Source organism: Nelumbo lutea, chromosome 1, assembly GCF_056320005.1.
Source record: "Nelumbo lutea isolate HS-2025 chromosome 1, American lotus-T2T, whole genome shotgun sequence".
Taxonomy (NCBI): Eukaryota; Viridiplantae; Streptophyta; class Magnoliopsida; order Proteales; family Nelumbonaceae; genus Nelumbo; species Nelumbo lutea.
Window position 1 is genome coordinate 205305336 of NC_142684.1, and position 20243 is coordinate 205325578.

The 20243-nt window shown below is 45.0% G+C and overlaps 1 protein-coding gene across 1 annotated transcript; it reads left to right on the plus strand.

Annotated features, from left to right (window-relative positions):
- Positions 1–18114: 18114 nt before the first annotated feature.
- Positions 18115–20005, plus strand: LOC148880542 (phospholipase A1-Ibeta2, chloroplastic-like). Its single transcript, XM_088962474.1, has one exon. It carries the CDS (start codon positions 18307–18309, stop codon positions 19936–19938), a length of 1632 nt encoding a protein of 543 aa, XP_088818600.1. The 5' UTR covers positions 18115–18306; the 3' UTR covers positions 19939–20005.
- Positions 20006–20243: the final 238 nt, after the last annotated feature.

Here is a 20243-nt window from a genome sequence, read left to right on the forward strand (position 1 = left end):
TATTTGAATGATGAACAAAATGATCTAATATACAAGCATATGGTGTGTTCATGGCTTCAAGCTCAAGCCCTCAACCTAATGCGTATTATAAAAACCTACCATTATTTATTTATTTGTTTACTTATTAACTATTTGGTTCAAAGTCAGAATCAGAATTAGAATGGTCTATTTTTCTCACTTGTTTGGTTCAGAACGAAATATTGGCTAAAATGGATTCTCATTCCTAAGAAAGGGGAAGGGAATGGTCATTCCCTCAAATGGCAAAATGCCATTCCACTAAGAATGAAAATGAAATTTTGATTCCATTCAACTAAAATATTAAATAGTTGGATCATTTGAATTTTGATTTCAAACCCCTATTCCCACAAACCAAACAGACCCTTATTTTATATTTTTATATATTTTAATAGAGACTTGGGCTATTCACATTCGTATAAAATTATAAAAATAACATGAAAATTCAACCCTTGAGTTCATTAAAAAAGGAACAGTTTAACAAAACCACCCTTCTTATATACCAGGAAAAAATTAAAAATTAATGAAACACCTCACGTCAATTTAAGCAAAAGCCCTTGCAAATATTCTACAAGCATAAACATTTAATCGCACATTGGAACTCGGCTTCAGTCAGTCCAAGGCCCTTGAAAAGACTGTTCAAACACCAACAGCCTTTAATGCCTTGCACCGATTGAAGCCTATATCAAATTTAAGATATTCCGGAAATATGGTTGGATTCCATGTTGTCAGAGCTTTTGCTTTTAGGAGATCCAAGCTCTCACCAATTAAAAAAGAAGGTGCCAGCTAGTGCAAAGCTGGCAAAGTTAGAAGATGTAATTGTGAATGGAGATAGGAGTTCGTCCTCACATCATCCTCACATCAACTGTATCCATGCACTAGGAATATAACATCTTCGTTACTTGTATATTTTATATTTGTGGGAAGATGTCTCTAATGCACAATTCTTCTCAAATCTCAATGCCCCAAATAGGCAAATAGTCTACAAATTTATTTTTAATATTAACCAATCACAATACGCCACGTCAATTCTGTATCAAATCTGTGTAATCTCAATTGCCTGCAAAGTTTGGATGAGCTGCAAACAAAGGTTGTAAGGTTGCCTCTTCGGGCGTGCGGAACGGGGAGACCTTCCCGGATTCCTCTTAGATCAGATCGATCACGAGAGGTTGTTCGGTGGAGGGCTGTTCGGGCTCTAGGACGGTAGCCTACGAAGATTCAATACGAACTCTTTTTGAAGCTTGTTTCTTCTTTCCCTTCTTCATGCTATCAAAGAGTTTGGTCGAAGGGATTTTCATGGTTGCTACAATAAAGGCAAACGATCAGAAACAACACCGAAATAAAAGAAAGGCAACACAACAAGTAACGACCTACCAGGACTAAGACCGGCCTGCACGAGCTTGTCTTCGGTCACGTAGTCCGTGAACTTGAGACCGAAATCCACCCAAGATCGGAGTGTTTCCCTTGTCTTTAGGTCCAGCCTGACACCGGGATCTTGGATGGCCACCCTCTAATTGGTCGGGAAAGGCCACCCCTCAATGTTATGGGTCACGAAGTAACACATTTTCTAGGCCGAGACCTTATTTGGGAGCTTGTGCAAGAGTTTATAGCCCCGACGAGGGGATAGGTAGTAAGTTCGCCTGTGTTCGTTCAGAACAGAGGAGTTCTTTTTTATTGAGAGAATGGAAGAAAAGATATCAAGGTCAAGAGGAAGCTTATAGTCGTGGAAGAGCGAGATGTTTCCTACTATGTTACGAATGGAGTTCGGGTGCAACTAATCTATGGCAATGTTAAAAAGTTTTATGACTTCGACAATCAAGGGGTGAAATGGAAGTCGAAGACCAGCTACGAGCTACTCCTCAAAGATCACGATCTCGTCATGACCGTGCTCCCAAGGAAAGTTACCTAGGGAAACACTATAGACCAAGTTGTTCGGAAGCCTATACCGAGCTACTAAGGACAAAAGCCTGTCTGCCGTCATTATTGACCGGCCAAAGTTATCTGGCTGCCAACCTCGATGCGAGGTGGACGCCAGATCACCTGAAGCCTCTTGCACCTCCTGGGGTGATTCCACCTCAGGAGGATTGTGGATCGCATCTTGAGGTACCCACCACGGCCCCAGCGGATCCACCGCCCCCATCTAAAAGACTGTCAAAACTAAAGCTAGACATGGAAAAGACACGGAATCGAAAAGGAGAGCTAGGGAAGACTCACCAAAGAGAGACTGAACTGAAGGAAAACCGAACTAAAGGAAGACGACATCGAGAAGACACCGAACTGAAGAGACATAGCTAAGGAACTTGAACGCGACCTCAAATAGAAGGCTAGCAAATTTGTAGCGAAGCAAATGAGTCTCGCCCCTCTAGTTATAGTTGATGTGTCCGAGAATCAGTAGTTGAGATTGAAGTGATCTAATGGCTCCTAGGAAAACTGGCTATGCGACCCCCGAGGTTGAAATCGGTTTAGCGTGTGTTTTGACGTCCGCAGTGTTTATAGATCGTGTGACCTGGGTTATTCCTAGTTGAGTCGGGCGGCCGAACAGGTCCGACCAGCGATTCGACCGACAAGCCTCCTGGACTCATCATGAACTCCCCGCATTGGGTCGGGACCCCTAGCTCAGGGAGTGGGGGCAATTAATGAAGGGCGATCTGGCCTGACCTAGTAAAAACGGGACACGTGGACACGACCTAACTAAGATAACAACTCAGCCTGACACGCCTAGTTCGCAACAGATCAAGCTCGGATATTCAACTACCTCGGGACAAGGTCACCTCGGTACTAGGTCACAATAGGATCACCTCGACCCCAAGGCACTTCGACATTCTATCCAGTTCGGAACTAAAAAATCATCAGCTCGGGGATACTGACTGACCACTATGTAATGATCCCAAAGATCCCTCCAATGGATTCCGAACCTCACGGGATCACGCCGCGTAACGACAAGCCTTATCTCCTCCCCGCTCAGTTCGAGCGGAATTGATAAGACTTATCAATTGATAACGTTATCCCCCAATTAAAGAGGAAACGGATCCCATCGTGACGAAGATCCCGGAACCGATTTCCAAAACTCGCGAGTACTCAACTATATAAAGGCCCCAACCCCGAAGGCTCAAGGTACGCATGATTTCTCTGCTCTCTAGCTCACTAGCTCTCTACATTCTAAGTTATTTCAGCTCACAACAGCTTACTAACTTAAGCATCGGAGCAACCTCACCGAGCTAGTCACCCCGAGTTCTCGTATTATTTTGCAGATTTGCTTAGCTCGCCATCAAACTAGAAGCCAGATCATCCTCCAGCAAAGAGCAGTCAGATCACGCAACATCAATTGGCGTCGTTTGTGGAAAATGCTACAGAAAAAGCCTTCTCCATAATCAACAGATCAGCTGAAATCAATAACATCTTCCAGTCACGCCGAACAGAGCACTGAAATAAACATCTCTGGGGGCAACCTCAGTTGCCATCAGTGTGCATTGGTCAGTTCACCATACTGCTTACCACGGCTGGGATCCCAACACTGACCATGCCACAATGCGCTCCACAAGTAAACACCCCGCTCCCTCAAGTTGTGAGCACAACCTTCGTTGAACCGTTTGTGGTTCCCCTGGAATCGGGCAGTCCCAATTCGATGACCTGGTACACTGTGTGCGGGCCATTCAGGTCCAAATGCAGTAGGTCCAGCAATTCCAACAATACCAACAACAAGTGTTTCATCACTACTACCAGCAACAGTTCTCTCCACTGTCACAAAACCAACAATCGGTTCCACCCAAGAACCCATCAACTTAGCAGAATCGACCCCGCGTCCAGAACACTCGATCACCCCACCGAGGCGAGGAGACTTCCCAAGTCCCACTTCCTATTGGGAGTAGACCTGTTCATGGGTCGGGCCAGGCCGGGCTTTCACTTTGTATTAACAAAATTTTCTAAGGCCCGAGCCTGAGCCCGGCCCGGCCATCGGGCCTATAACTTGGGCCCGAGCCCAACCCTCATAAAAAGCCCGATGCCTGAGCCTGGGCTCGAGCCCGAAATTTAGCCCATACTGTTAGCGGTTGAATAGAAAGAGAGAGAGAGAGAGAGAGAGAGAGAGAGAGATTATAAAGAAAATAATAAAAAATGTATATATTAAATTATAAATATATATTTTAATAAATATTATATTATTTATATATTTTATATAATATATAAAATACATATTATATATTTTATAAAATATATAATGCTGAGTCGGGACGGGTAGGGCTCGGGTCGGGCTTTTTTGACAAATCCCGAGCTAGGCACGAAACACAATCGGGCTTACTATGTTAGGCCCGAGGTTAGACTCACGGGCCTAATTACATGACCAAGCCCGACCGAGGTGCGGGTCGGGCTGGGCTGGGCCTTCGGGCTACCCGACCCATGAACAGGTCTACTTGGGAGCAAGTCTCACTTCGCGGCAGGAGAGACGGACAGATCACTCTACCCGCTTCATAAGGCAACGTCGGAAACAAGTTTGAACACACACAACCCAATAAGGTTACTCTTCCTCGACGTTCGCATAAGGAAGGTGGATCGCTCGCAGGTAACCGGTTTGGCTTGCTGGCCACGAACTCAAGGCAAGGCCCTTCTATCCGTGATAGTCAGCATCAAAACCCAAGGAACCAAGAACTACCTCGCAATAGAGCAGCACCGGACCATACAGAGGTGAGCAGCACCAATGCCGAGGCGACGAAAAAGAAGCAACGAAGGCGTCACAAGGCACACTAAACTCCAGCTCAAAACAGCCAGCTCACGAGACCAAACTAGCAGGAACAAATTAAAGGTAAAGAAGAGGCGATCTCGGTAGCAACAAAGACCGCCCCTCTACTCTCCGGGTCGTCCATTCTGTCTTCCAAGCTCTTGGCAACCCCGATGCCCAAGGACTTCAAGATGCCTCACCTCGACAAGTATGATGGATCTTTTCATCCCAACGATCATGTGGACTCCTTCCAGTCCCAGATGCACCTAGCTAGGGCTGACGAGTCGTGCATGTGTGTAGCTTTCTCCACCACATTCAAAGGAGTAGCTTACACATGGTATTGGAACCTCGCGCCAGGAACAATCAAGAGTTGGGCGCAGTTCGTGGAGCTGTTCACCTCACACTTCATCACCAACAAGAAATGTCCAAGGTCCCAAGAGAGTCTACTTAATGTAGTTCAGAGAGAAGAGGAGTCCATTAGAAGCTACATTAAGTGCTTCAACGACACATGCTTACAGATCCCTGACCTAGACCCAGTGGTGAGACTCACGACAGCAAAGAAAGGCATAACTCACAGGGAATTCAAGTGGCATGTAGTAACAAACAATCCAAAAGATATCACAGAATTCCTCAAGCTCGTCGATCAGTTCATCGGGACTGAGGAAGAGATGAATCAGAGGACTGATAATCCAATAGAGAAGAGAAAAAGAGAAGGTGACAACACAGTAATGATAGGAACAAGAGAAGAAAGAGTAAGTCCCCGACCAGGGGAGGAAATAAGTCTGGGAGCCGATCTCCCTCGCGATCTCGCAAGTCAGGTCAATGATCCAGAATCCCACCTGTAGAACGGACGAACTACACACTGCTCAGCGCTAAGCAAGGAGAAATCCCGATGGCTGTTAAAGATGCCTCCTTTGTCAAGTGGCCTCCTAGGTTGAGGGGAGATCCTGCCACTAGAAACATGAACGTTTACTGTCACTTACATAAAGCCCACGGACACAATACAGAGAACTGTAGGAACCTCCACGACAAGATCGAAGAGCTCATCCGTCACGGGCATCTCAAAAATTTTATACAAAGAGAAGAAAGAAACCAAGCAGATCGACATGGGGCCCAAAGAAGAAATGCTCCCGAATCCAGAAACAAACAAAGCGAGCAGCCACCACGACAACTTCCCGAGGAGAGACCGATCCGCGGAGTAATCAATATGATCATTGGTGGGTCCATCATCGCGGGCTGCACCTCGGCAGTAGGTCGAACTTCAGTTCATGAATTAGAAAACGAGGAGCAGAACCCGCCAAAGCGACACAGACTTGAAGACCCTATATACTTCATGGAGGATGATGCGCACGGGATCCAATATCCTCACGATGATGCCCTGGCGATAAAGCTAAGGATAAATGATTTTGAAGTCAAGTGCGTCCTAGTGGACTCGGGTTGTTCGGCCGACATTCTGTTCAAAGACGTCTTCGACAAGCTCCGGCTCTAGGAAAGTGACCTTAAGCCAACGGATACCCCCTAGTAAGCTTTAGCGGCAAGGAAGTCAAACCTCTAGGGCGAGTCTCAGCACTCGTAGAGGTCAGCATGTGGCCAAATTTTGTAAGTTTCGAGCACACATTATTAGTGGTCGCCTCTCCCTCCCCGTACAATGCCATAGTAGGTCGGCCCATTACGCACGCACTACATGCGGTAGTATCCACCTACTACTTGGCAATAAAGTTCCCTACTGACTATGGAGTAGGGATTGTGTGAGGCGACCAGATCGAATCTCGCAAATGCTATGTCACCACCCTCAAGGGGAAAGCCAAGCTAGCGGCTGACATCGAGCTCAAGTGACCTACGGAGTATGTCGAGGAGCGAGCTACATCAACAGAGGAGACGATTCACATCCCGGTCTCAACATATGATCCAGCTAAGACCCTCCAGATCGGCGTTTCAATTGAGGAACCACCTCGCTCTCAGTTGGTAAGTTTTTTACTTAAAAATTTAGATGTAATTGCTTGGTCCACAGCAGAAATGCCCGGCATAGATTCTAAAGTTCTAACTTGCAAACTAAATATTGATCACTTAGTCAGGCCCGTTAGACAGAAAAAATGCAATCTCACCCAGGAGCGTTGGAGAATAGTCAATGAAGAGGTCGAGAAGCTCTTAGCGGCAAACTTCATCAGGGAGGTCCATTAACCAAGCTGGGTAGTTAACCCAGTTCTGGTAAAAAAGACCAGCAATAAATAGCGCATGTGCGTTGATTATACCGACCTGAATAGATCTTGCCCAAAAGATTGTTTCTCGCTGCCCAAGATCGACCGCCTAGTGGATGCGACCTCAGGGCATGAGTTGCTGAGCTTTCTGGATACATACTCGGGTTACAACCAGATCTGTATGGACCCTGCCGATGAAGAAAAATACGGCCTCCATAACTGAGCTCGGACTGTACTGCTATAAGGTTATGCCCTTTGGACTAAAAAATGTTGGGGCAACCTTTCAAAGACTTGTAAATAGGATTTTTGATCCGTTAATCGACAATAAAGTTGAATGCTATGTAGATGATATGGTCATTAAGACCCAATTTTCAAATTTTCTATTAAATGATTTGCAAAATGTTTTTGAAATTGTACGAAAGTACAACATGAAGTTAAATCCCAATAAATGTGTCTTCGGCGTCACCTCGGGTAAATTCATGGGCTACATAGTCAACCGACGTGGCACCGAAGCCAACCCAGAAAAGATAAAAGCCATCTTAGATATGAGACCACCTCGCAAACTAAAAGAGGTTCAGAGGCCGAATGGCCGCATAGCCGCTCTGAGTCATTTTATGTCAAAGTCAGCAGATCGCTGCCTACCTTTCTTTAAGGCTATAAAGAAAACTAAAGACTTCGAGTGGACCGCGGAGTGTCAGCTCGCCATCAACGAGCTAAAAAGATACTTAGCTAGTATCCCGGTTTTGACCCGACCCAAGGAGGGGGATATTTTAAAGTTGTATCTCTCCGCAAGTGACAAAGTGGTCAGCTCGGTGCTAATAAAAGAGGTAGATCGGGTCCAACGACCCATCTATTATGTTAAAAGGTTTTGCAGGATGCTGAAACAAGGTATCCGGAGATCGAGAAGCAGACATACACGCTAGTCATAGCAGCTAGGAAGATTCGTCCATACTTCTAAGCCCACACCGTCGTCCTCCTCACCAACAAGGCTCTGAGACAAATCCTTCTCAAGCCCGAGGTGTCTGGAAGATTGACAAAATGGGCCATCGAACTCAGTGAGTACGATATTCGGTATGAACCTCGGACAGCGATTAAGGCCCAAGCCTTAGCCGATTTCGTGGCAAAATGTACGTTCAGCACCGCAACCCCCGCCGCAACGCGTCAGGTTGCTCTTTGCTAGCATTGTGGTTTGGAATCGATTCTTTATCAATGGCCCACCCTTTCTTTGAACCTTGTCAATGATCGAACTTAAAGATATGAACTGAGTGCCATTTGAGGAGTCACTGAGAACAAGGGAGAGGGATATGGAAAGGATGAAGTAATGAAAGAGGAAGTCATTGCTAGTAGTAACGACTTGTCCCCAGTCCAGCTGCTGATTGGATGCTTGACTGCCCGTACAGAATTGTGCCGGCACTACTTTCTTGTCGGTTGGACGAGCCATCGAAGTAGGGTGAAGCTGGAATACGCACTCCGATCCAGGTTCCAAGCATCCAACAAAGAAGCAGAGTATGAGGCATTAGTAGTCGAGTTCGCTCTCACAAAGGAAGTGAAGGCTAAGCACCTCATCATATGCAGTGACTCCAAATTCGTGGTCAACTAAGTCAGCGGCGAGTAAGAAGCCCATGACCTCACCATGACTCCTTATTTGACCAAGGTCAGAGAGGTCCTACGCGGCTTCATATCTTATTTCATTAGGGAGATCCCGAGATCCGAGAATACTGAGGCAAATGCCTTGTCCCGGTTAGCCAGCACAAGCAGCAACACAATGCGGACTGTGTACAAAGAGGACCTACCTCGGCCTAGCATTCTTGGGGGGCTGGAGTAGTCTTTCTTGTAGCACAAGCAGATCCGAGCTAGATTGACCCACCCGTGAAATATCTGCTTCATGGGACCCTCCCTACAGATCGCAATGCGGCTCGAAGGGTAGAGCGGCAGTCAGCTAAGTACGTCATTAAAGACGGACAACTATAAAGGAGATCTTTCACGCTCCCCTACTTGCGCTGATTGTGACCCTCAGAGGTCGAGCTCGTTTTCCGTGATACCCATGAAGGCTTGTGCGGCGGACACTATGGGGGCAGGGCTCTTGCCCAGAAGGTACTACGACAAAGTTACTACCAGCCCACAATGAAGGTTGACGCACTAGAGCTAGTCAAGAAATGCGACAAGTGTCAAAGGCACGCCAACATCCACCACCGACCTATTGCCGACCTCAAATACCTCACCAGCCCATGGCCCTTCGCACAGTGGGGAATCAACATACTTGGCCCATTCCCGCCTGCGACAGGACAGAGGAAATTTTTGGTCATAGCAGTGGACTATTTTACGAAGTGGGTGGAAGCGGAACCCCTAACGACAATCACGACCCAAAACATACAAAACTTATTATAAAGGAATATAGTATGTCTTTTTGGGCTATATCAGGTACTCATCTTCGACAACAAAAATCAATTCGAGGACATCAAGTTTCAGAATTGGTGTGTTGAGATGGGAATACAGCAAAACATCACCTCGGAGGCACACCCTCAGGCAAACGGGCAAGCGAAAGTCACCAACAGAGCCATACTCTATGGACTGAAAGCCCGCTTAGCTCGAGCAAAAGGACTATGGGTAGAGGAATTTCCCTGTGCGCTATGGGCCTACCGAACCACTATCAAGACTGCCGCAGGTGAGACTCCCTTCAATCTCACTTATGGCACGGAAGCGGTGATCCCAGTAGAGACCGAGGTGCCTACACTACACTTGGAGGCCTACGACGAGGAGACAAACAATGACGGTCCCCGTACCAACCTAGACCTAGTGGAAGAAGTACGAGACTTGGCATACTTCCGTGTCGGCGACCTACTTCTTCGGAACGTTATGGTACCTGGAACTAGGGTGGTCTGTATCGAGTAAGACGGGTATTTGGGGAAGGTACATACGAGCTCGAAACCTTGGATGGGAAACATATACCTCACGCGTGGAATGTCGGCAACCTGAGAAGATACTATTCGTGATCACCGAACTAGAGAGAGGACTGCGAGTCCCTCCCAAAAGCCCAAGGGTCATGACACCGAGCTAACATATCACCTCGGCACTACGAATAAGTCAAAGTCGCCTCTTCGGCATGGGTAGACAAGTCCCAGTCACCTCTTCGGCCTGGGAAAACAAGTCTCAGTCGTCTCTTCAGCATGGGAAAACAAGTCTCAGTCGTCTCTTCGGCATGGGCAGACAAGTCTTAGTCGCCTCTTCAGCATAGGAAAATCAGCCCTCATGCCCAAGGCATAGACAGATCGAGTATAAACCCTACAGCGTCTAGTCCAATTTGGCATATATTAACAGGTTGGGCCCACTATCTCTATGGAACAACCAACATATAAGCGAGTAGCCCATGCGTAGACAAGTCGGGTATATACTCGCCTCGGCGTACATTATGCGAGGTTACCCCTACTCCTAGTCTAGCACGTTAACTCAACAGTTCGGGGTAACCAACACTTTATTTTTATTTTGCTTATCCCTACTTGCTGTCCAGCTCGGTAGCTCGATAGTTCGGGGTAACCTACACATTTCTACTACTACTTGGTTTAGTTCATCAGTTCGAGAATTATTTACACTCGGAACATTTTTGAACAAAGGTAAGTCAAAAGGTGTATTTCATTGATATCAAACTTCGAGTACGAGAGGAAAAAAGAAGAAATTCACTATAAACCGAGCTTGGAGACCCGGGGTATACAATATAGAAGATAAAAAGAAGTCCCTATTCATCTCGGCGCTCCTCACCCTTGTCCGAGGCTTCAGCAGGAGGGTTCATGCACATCAGCACTGGTCTCCTCAACGTCACCGAGCAGCTCGTTGTCGCTTTCTGCTTTGGAGTCGGATCTTCAACAGCTTCGGCAGCCATCTCCTCTGTGACCCTCGAAGTAGTAACGGCGCTGAGGTCGAGCTGAGGGAGTTCACGTCGAGTCAGCCACCTACTAAACTTGAAGCCTTTGCGGTAGCTCTCCGTCCCCACCTCGATCATTTCCCTCTGGTACTCCTCTGAGGCCTTGTATTCCTCGATGGCCTTGACTTTGGCCACCTCCACAGCTTGAAGGATTATCTCAATTCGCTCCTTTAAGTGGGCCTCGAGGTTCTCCACCTTCCTCTTCAGCGCCACTTTCTGCTCCGTGAGCTCCTCCTTCTCGGACATGAGCAGTGTGATCAACTCCTCTTTAGCCCGCGCATCTTTCTTTAATTGGTTAACATCGTTGCGGGCCAAATTTAGCTCGACATGAGCCTCGCGAGAAGAATACTCAGTTGCCAGAGCTTGCTTCAGATGTACCTCGGATTGGTAAGTTAGGGAATGTATAGTGGAGTTCACCTGCCAAGAGAAGAACACAAGAGTTAGTACAAGAAAAGTTTAAGTACAAAATTTAAGAAGTCAAGACAAAACTTACACCATGCAATGGGTAGCCGCTAGTGCTCCGAGCTGAGCGACTGGCAGATCGGCCTGAAGAAGCAGCAGCTACAGGGCAGGCTCTGAAGACGTTGCCTCCTCTGGCGTGCAGGACGGGGAGACCTTCCCGGATTCCTCCTCAACCGGATCGATCACGGGAGGTTGCTCGACGGAGGGTTGCTCGAGCTCTGGGACGACAACCTGCAAAGACTCAATACAAGCTCTTTTTGAAGCTCGCTTCTTCTTTCCCTTCTTCATGCTACCGAAGAGTTCGGTCGTAGGGATTTTCATGGTTGCTGCAATAAAGGCAAACGATCAGAAACAACACCGAAATAAAAGAAAGGCAACACAACAAGTAACGACCAACCAGGACTTAGACCGGCCTACACGAGCTTGTCTTTGGTCACGTAGTCCACGAACTTGAGACCGAGCTCCGCCCAAGATCGGAGCGTTTCCCTTGTCTTCAGGTTTAGCCTGACATCGGGATCTTGGATGGCTACTCTCCAATGGGTCGGGAAAGGCCACCCCTTAGTGTTACAAACCACGAAGTAACGCCTTTTCAGACTGAGACCTTATTTGGGAGCTTGTGCAAGAGTTTATAGCCCGAACGAGGGGATAGGTAGTAAGTTCGCCTGTGTTCGGGCACAACAGAGGAGAAGTTCTTCTTTATTGAGAGAATGGAAGAAAAGACATCAAGGTCAAGATGAAGGTTATAGTCGTGGAAGAGCGAGATGGTTCCTACTACGTTATGAATGGAGTTCGGGTGCAACTGATCTATGGTAATGTTAAAAAGTTTTATGACTTCGACAATCAAGGGGTGAAGTGGAAGCCAAAAACCAGTTAAGAGCTGCTCCTCGAAGATCACGATCTCGTTGTGACCGTGCCCTAGGGAAACACTATAGACCAAGTGGTTCGGAAGCCTATATCGAGCTACTAAGGACAGAAGTCTGTCCGCCATCATTATCGGCGGGCCAAAGTTATTTGGTTGTCGACCTCGATGCAATGTGGACGCCAGATCACCTGAAGCCTCTCGTGCCTCCCGGAGTGATTCCACCTCAAGAGGATTACGGACCGCATCTTGACCCAAAGTAGCTTCTTCGGTATGGCAATCTACGACCTGAGCCGAGGTACCCACCTCGGCCCTAGCGGATCCACCGCTCCCATCTAAAAGACTATCAAAACTAAAGCTAGATATGGAAAAGACACAGAATCGAAAAGGAGAGCTAGGGAAGACTCACCAAAGAGAGACCGAACTAAAGGAAGATGACCTCGGGAAGACACCAAACTGAAGAGACCGAGCTAAGAAACTTGAACGCGACCTCAGATCGAAGGCTAGCGAATTTGTGGCGAAGAAAATGAGTCTCAGGCCCCCTATTTATACCCATTGTTTCCGAGAATCAAAGATCGAGATTGAAGTGATCTTGGCTCCTAGGAAAACCGATTGCATGACCCTCGAGGTTGAAATCGGTTTAGCACGTATTTTGACGTCCGCGTGTAGACTAGACGCGACCTGAGTTATTCCTAGTTAAGTCGGGCGGCCGAACAGGTCCGACCAGTGATTTGACTGACAAGCCGCCTAGACCTCGGGCCAAATCCACCTGGACTCATCATGAACTCCCCGCACCGGGTTGGGACCCCTGGCTCGGAGAGTGGGGGGAATTGATGAAGGGTGATTTGGCCCGACCTAGTAAAAAGGGGACATGTGGGCACGACCTGACTAAGATGACGGCTCAACCTGACACGCTTAGTCATCAACAAATCGAGCTGGGATATTCAACCACCTCAGGACGAGGTCACCTCGGTACTACGTCGCAATAGGATCACCTCGACCCCAAGGCACTTCGACATTCTATCCAATTCGAAACTAAAAAAAGCATTAGCTTGGGGATACCAACTGACCACTACGTGATGATCCCAGAGATCCCTCCAACGGATTCTGAACCTCACGGGATCACGCCGCGTAACAGCAAGCCTTATCTCCTCCCCGCCCGGTTCGGGCGGAATTGATAAGCCTTATCAGTTGATAACGTTATCCCCCAATTAAAGCGGAAACGGATCCCATCGTGACGAAGATCCCAGAACCGATCCGCAAAACCCGCGAGGACTCAACTATATAAAGGCTCCAACCCCGATAGCCCAAGGTACGTGTGATTTCTCTACTTTCTAGCTCTCTAGCTCTCTACATTCTAAGCTATTTCAGATCGCAACAGCTTACTAACTTAAGCATCGGAGCAACCTCACCGAACTAACCACCCCGGGTTCTTATCTTATTTTGTAGATTTGCTTAGCTTGTTGTCTGACTTAAAGCCAAATCATCCTCCAGCAAAGAGCAGTCAGATCGCGCAACATCAATTGCCATGCTTAAGGAACATTAGTGTGTTAGTAATAATTAATTAGATAACCCGTTACATACAGTGTATCTTATGATGACTATATTTTCCGTTGTGATTGTTGGGGAGGGTTACGTACCCTATTGAAGTCCATATTTTGAAAGCTATATTTCCCATTTCACCGAAAAAATAAAGAAAAAACGATGATGGGCTATGGAGCCAATCAAGGAGTGTTGGACAAATGTGGCAGTTGTTTTTTGCTTTTAAAAAATAAAACCAAACATGTTAAACAGCCCAAATATATTCACCAATTATATTGTACCTCATCTCGTCTTGTTGCCTTCACTACTCTCATCAGGGAGAAGACAGGGACGACATGGAAGGCAACCATTAAACCTAATTTTTCACCATTGATCCACGGTCGTGATAATTTAGGCTCAGTTTGGAAGGAATATTCCTGGAAATATGTACAGTACAAATATATATAAAATAATACAAACTAGAAAGTTTTGTACTCTAATATTTCTTTCAAAAAGAAGGAATACCAATAGAAATAATAGAGAATAAATATATATAAAATACAAAATTTTACACTTACACTCAGTTTGGAAGGAGTATAAATACAAATCTATATAAAAGAATACAAAATATATAAGGTCTTATGCTCTACATATTTTTATTTATAATTGAGCCTTAAGCTGTATTTGGTTGCAATATAAATAAATTTGCACTGATGCAAAATCATGGCAATACAAATAATTTGAGTGTAAATCCTGACTTATTTTTATTTTAAATTTTAGCTTATTTTATTTGGTTGCAGCACAAATGAAATAAATTAAAAGATAAAGCAAAATAAAACAAAATTAAACAAGATTTTGCATTTTTTACACTTATGCTCCCATGAGTTTGTATTAACACAAATAAATGTGCATTGCAACCAAACACAGCCTTAAGTTTATAAATTATTGGCTTTACAGGCTCCCACTTCTAGTTCACAGTTCTAAAAGATACACTAGATCAACCCTCTCCGTATTATAATCAGTGGGGCTCACGTGCTCCTGCTTCGTCGATGAGTCCCCCGGTGATTCGTAATATGAATCATGGATGCATGTGATACAGAAAAATTAGTATTAAAGTAGTCCACTCGCGATGTTCAGCGGCGCCTCAATGGTTCACGAAGTCAAATACTTCAATGACTTGTATCACATACCAACCGCGTAAGACAAAGTTCACAAACTAGCGATGTTTTCAAAATCGGATCGAAAAACGGGAACCAGTACGTTTTATCTTAGAACCGTCTTTTGGTCAAAAACCGTTGATTTGAAATTCGTTTGGTGTGTCTTTCCGTGTTGTCTTTTGATTGTTCACAAGTTGAGTAGATTAATTTTCGGTATATTTCCATTTGGCTCATGGAAGATCTAGCCATCAAAAGATAGAGCGCCAAAAAAACATGAGAAGCCCACTTTGGACTGATTTCAGGAAGCTTCAAAGGAAGTTCCCCGTGTATTTCACATTTTATTCTTGTGCGGAAAGACAAAGAAATATGTGCATCTGCCAAACATGCTTCGGGCTTCTCAGATCTCCATGCAAAAGCTCAATGAGTCTTTGTCAAAACTACTAAAAAATCTTTCCGAAAAGACACACCAAGCGGGCCCCTTAGTCAATAAACTGTTGACCTAGGTGATTAAATCGTTCAAATTGTTCGAACCATCTAACAATTTTTTGCCTTTTTTTATTTTTTATTTTTTATTTTTACTAAAATAGGCCATCCATTTAGTTCAAACGATTAGATCATTCAACCCAGAAACTAGACCCCTGAACGATTCATTGTCAGGTTCGATTTTAAAATTGAAACTAGTGAATATCGTAAATTCCTTCTCCCCATGGTTAAAGAAATTATTTTTTTCCTTAGTCTATTTCCGTATGTTCTTTGATGGAGACTCTGCTTGCATCACTAATGCGTTTCTTAGGCTCTATTTGGTTCGTAGGAATAGGGGTTTAGAATCGGAATCGAAATGGGTTATTCCAATTCCAACTGTTTGACTGGGCAAAACCGGAGTCCCATTCCCATTCCTGCTGGAATGGCATTCCCCCATTTGAGGGAATGGCCATTCCCTGCCCCTCTCTTAAGAATGTAACCCCATTCCTGCTGATTTTAATTCTCATTCCTGTCTGAACCAAACAGACTATAAGAATGGACCATTTCAATTCCAATTACGAACCAAACGAACCCTTAATTCTTAATTATTCTTATTAGTACAAATTAACCAATGAAAAGGATGCGGTAGGGTACTGTCGGTGGGTCTGGGTCCAGGTTGGAACAGGGTTATCAAATCCGAAACGATTAATAAGGACAATGGGGTCTGACCCGATTATACCTAGATTATATAATTAGATATGATAATAATAGATTTAATTTTATTTTTAATAATATAATCTTAATGAAAATGACATAAGATAATAAATTGTGTTTCAACCAAAAAAACGTGTTTTTAATCAAAATTATATAATTTTATCTGCCTTTATACTTAGATTTAATTATGAAAATTATCTAATTAGATATGATAATAATATATTTAATTTTATTTTTAATAATATAATCTTAATAAAAATTACATGAAATAATAAACTGTGTTTCAGCCAAAAAAACGTATTTTTAACTATATAGTCACTTCGGGCCTGAATCGGTTTGGAGTAGGAAGAACCGATCCCGTCTCAATTTTTAATTTGGATAAAAAACCACAAAACCCGAACCAACGTAATCGGTTCTGTTGGGTTGACCCAAGCCATTACAGCCCTAAATGCAGTTTAGGCCTGATTTGTTCGAGGTGCAATGTCATTTGCACTGGTGCGAATGAATGAGAGTGCAAAAAAAAAAAAAAGTTCAAATGCAAATTGTGATTTTTTTTTTTCAAATATCTGTACTGTATTTTGTTTATTTACAATTCAGATGAAGAAAAATAAAATCTAAAGCAAAATAAAGTAAAATTTGAAATAAAAAAAGCAAAAATGTTTTTTCGGTAATAATTGACTCTTTACACAAACCAAAAACTATATTTCTTTGTCTCTTTACACTAAGAGTTAAAAATCAACTTATGGTAACTGAGTTGATAAATTCTCTCGCTAGTTGCAGCAAAGACGAGATGAAATTAGGGATGACAATTTTCCCCATTTCCGATGGGACCCGACTTCCCCGACCCAATGGGATCGGGATGGGGATTATTTTGGTGGGGCGGGGATGGGGATGGGGATTAATAGGGATATCTCCCATCGGGGTTGGGGTCAGGGATGGGAATTAAGGTCCCCGCCTCGCCCCAATTCTGATTATATATTTAAATGTTATTTATATTAAATGTATATTATATATATATATATATATATATATATAACATTATTTATAATTTAATTTTTTTATTTATTTTAAGTAAACTTATTTTTCAAAAAAATACTATTATCTAAAAAATTTTGGGGATTTGGGTCCGTATGGGGAATCCATCCCCATCAGGGATTGGAGACGAAGGACAAATTTTATCACCGACGAGAATCAGGGATGGGAATGGGGTTAATTTTAGAATCGGGGGCGGGGACTGGGAATATGATCCCTACCTCAAACCCGCCTCCGTTGCCAATCCTAGATGAAATCCCATTGCCACCAGGCTTTGGGGGTTATGGGTACGGGAAACCCGAAGCCACATACAACTTGATTTTGGGTTCAAAATTTCTACTTTTTTGGTAATTAGATTTATTAATATTAAATGAGAACTTGCATTTTATGCATTTGCATTCTTATGCATTTGTACTATTGCAAATAAAATTACACTGCAACCAAACACAGCCTATCTAACAATTTGAGGGGTAAATTTATAAAAATGTATATTTTTCAGATGTTAAAGCAATCAGATTGCCGAATAACTATTTTACATTCACATATCGGTAAAAGTAGAAAAGCAAACTGAAGGTCATCCGTACGTCGGCTTCTAAGCACCGGACCGTCGTTCAAACTCTGGTAACCGGTCAACTTTAGACTTAACAACTCAGTTTTTGTCCTCGTGTGTTTTTTCTTTTCTTTTTTTTTTTTTGAAAGTGCCTCTCTCCTTCGATTTAGTTATAACAACTAAATCAACGGTCGTCCCTATCCTTAATCCTATCAAAACAAAAACGTAGGAAGGTCTACGACTACAACGTACATACAGAATGCGCAACCATCTGGGAATTATCCACTTGGCAATGTTGTCACACCCCACTATACGATAAAATTATTTCTGACCATTGAATATTACGGATTTGCCAACTGCATCATATGGCCCACTTTCTCTGGCGGAGCGGGGCCCAATCTCTTCATCCGTCGCCGTCAGTTCAGCGCCTCAAAGCGTGCGCGTCTGATGAATCCGAGGGATGTTTAGTGTTTAGACCATAAATATTAAGAGAGGTTAGTCGTCAACGACCGCGTCCATTCCTCCTTCGTTCTCAGTTCTCTCTCGACCAACTCCCTATATATACATTAACGCCTCTGTGCAACCCCCACCTGTTGGATGTTATTCAACTCTCGATCTACTATAACAGGCGATTAAAGGGATCATTCTGCCTCTCAACGGCTGTTTGGCTCCTTTGTTCTCTTTCTCTGTCTCTAATTTATATATGCAGATCCGATTAGTTCAACTTGCCGTTCACGACCCCGTCGTTTTTCCGGCGAGACATACCAACTTTGCCTCTCGCGGGTCGCGTTTCAACCCTTCTACAAGGATTTCGGCCTCGGCGGTTCAGACGCCATATCCAGTAACATCGAATGATACAAGGATCGGCCATTACAATTCCGCCGAGTCGACACGAATCCACCTTGCCAACTTAGATAAGCTGCTTCAAAAGCATGATCCTCCACCACTGGCCGACCAGGAAATCCTCCATAAGCATTCCGGCAATGGGTCTCCTGAAAACATGGGAAGGCGTCTCCTGGAACGCCTCAACTTAGCGAGGATATGGCCGGAGTCTAGGGCAGCAGAAGAGATGTCGCCGAGACATCTGAACCGTCTAAAGAGACTCCTCTCGAAAACGCAGGAATACTCACCGAGAAATAATCTAGGGACACGGTGGCGTGAGTACCACGGCAGCAAAAATTGGGCCGGCCTCCTGGATCCGCTCAACGAGAATCTCCGGCGCGAGGTCGTCAGATACGGCGAATTTGTTCAGGCGTCGTATCACGGGTTCCACTCAAATCCTGCCACGTCGGAAGACGAATTTTCCAAGCCTCGGCACGTGGCATTACCGGACAGGTCATACAGGGTGACCAAGAGCCTCTACGCCACATCATCGGTAGGGCTGCCGGAGTGGGTAGACACTGTGGCGCCAGACATGGGGTGGATGACTCAGCGGACCAGCTGGATCGGGTACGTCGCGGTTTGCGACGACAAGAGAGAAATCTCAAGGATGGGGAGGAGGGATATAGTCATCGCTCTGCGTGGAACCGCCACATGCCTAGAGTGGGTAGAGAACGTCCGGGGCCTATTGATCCAGCTCCCCGGAGAGGAGGAGGAATCGAGCAGCCAGCGCCCGCCCAAGGTGGAGCAAGGATTCTGGAGCTTATACAACACCCAAGGGCCCCATGCGTCAAGCCTAGCCGATTCCATAAAGGAAGAGATACGCAGGTTGATGGAGCTCTACAAGGGTGAGACCCTGAGCATCACGGTGACGGGTCACAGCCTAGGCGCGGCCCTGGCATTGCTAGCGGCAGACGAGCTGAGCACATGCGCCCCAGACATGCCACCGATAGCGGTCTTCTCCTTCGGAGGGCCGCGCGTGGGCAACCGGAGCTTCGGCAATCGGATGAGCAAGCGAGGCGTAAAGGTGCTGCGCGTCGTGAACTCACAAGACGTGATCACCAAGGTCCCAGGGATGCCGGTGGGTGAGGGGTTAGACCAGAAGCTGAAGGGAACGAACATGGAACGGATGGTGGATGTGCTGGACAACATGCCTATGTCGTATTCTCACGTGGGGACGGAGCTCAGAGTGGACAGCAAGATGTCGCCATATCTGAAGCCCAACGCTGATGTGGCATGTTGTCATGACCTGGAGGCTTATCTGCATTTGGTGGATGGGTTCTTGGCATCCAATTGTCCATTCAGAGCAAACGCCAAGAGAAGTCTTGTGAGGTTGCTACATGAACAAGGGTCTAATGTGAAAAAATTGTACACGAGCAAGGCCAAGGCCTTGACCCTGAACGTAGAAAAGAAAGCAGTAGTTCCAATTCCAAGCTGTTTACCGAGTCCATCGTAGTAGCTCCAACTACTGCAACTCTGTGTGTCAATAAAATTTAAAATAAATACATTTTTTCATTCTGTAATTTCTTCTTAATCATTTCTGGGAGGATGATCGAGGATTTGGTCTATTAACTGAGCCTTTCGTATATTTATGATCTAATCACTTCTCCAATTACAAATTATTGACTCGATCTATTCAAGCGGATCAGAAGGTCAATTATGTTAGAAAGTCAACCATGTAGTTAGTCTCCTGAGTCATTGACTCTATAAATTCAAGATGCATGCCGGAGCCTGATGAGATAGCCCAATATTGTCTAATAC

What these genes read in the sequence shown, in the direction of transcription:
- LOC148880542 (XM_088962474.1), top strand. Translation starts at nt 18,307, where the DNA reads ATGCAGATCCGATTAGTTCAACTTGCCGTTCACGACCCCGTCGTTTTT.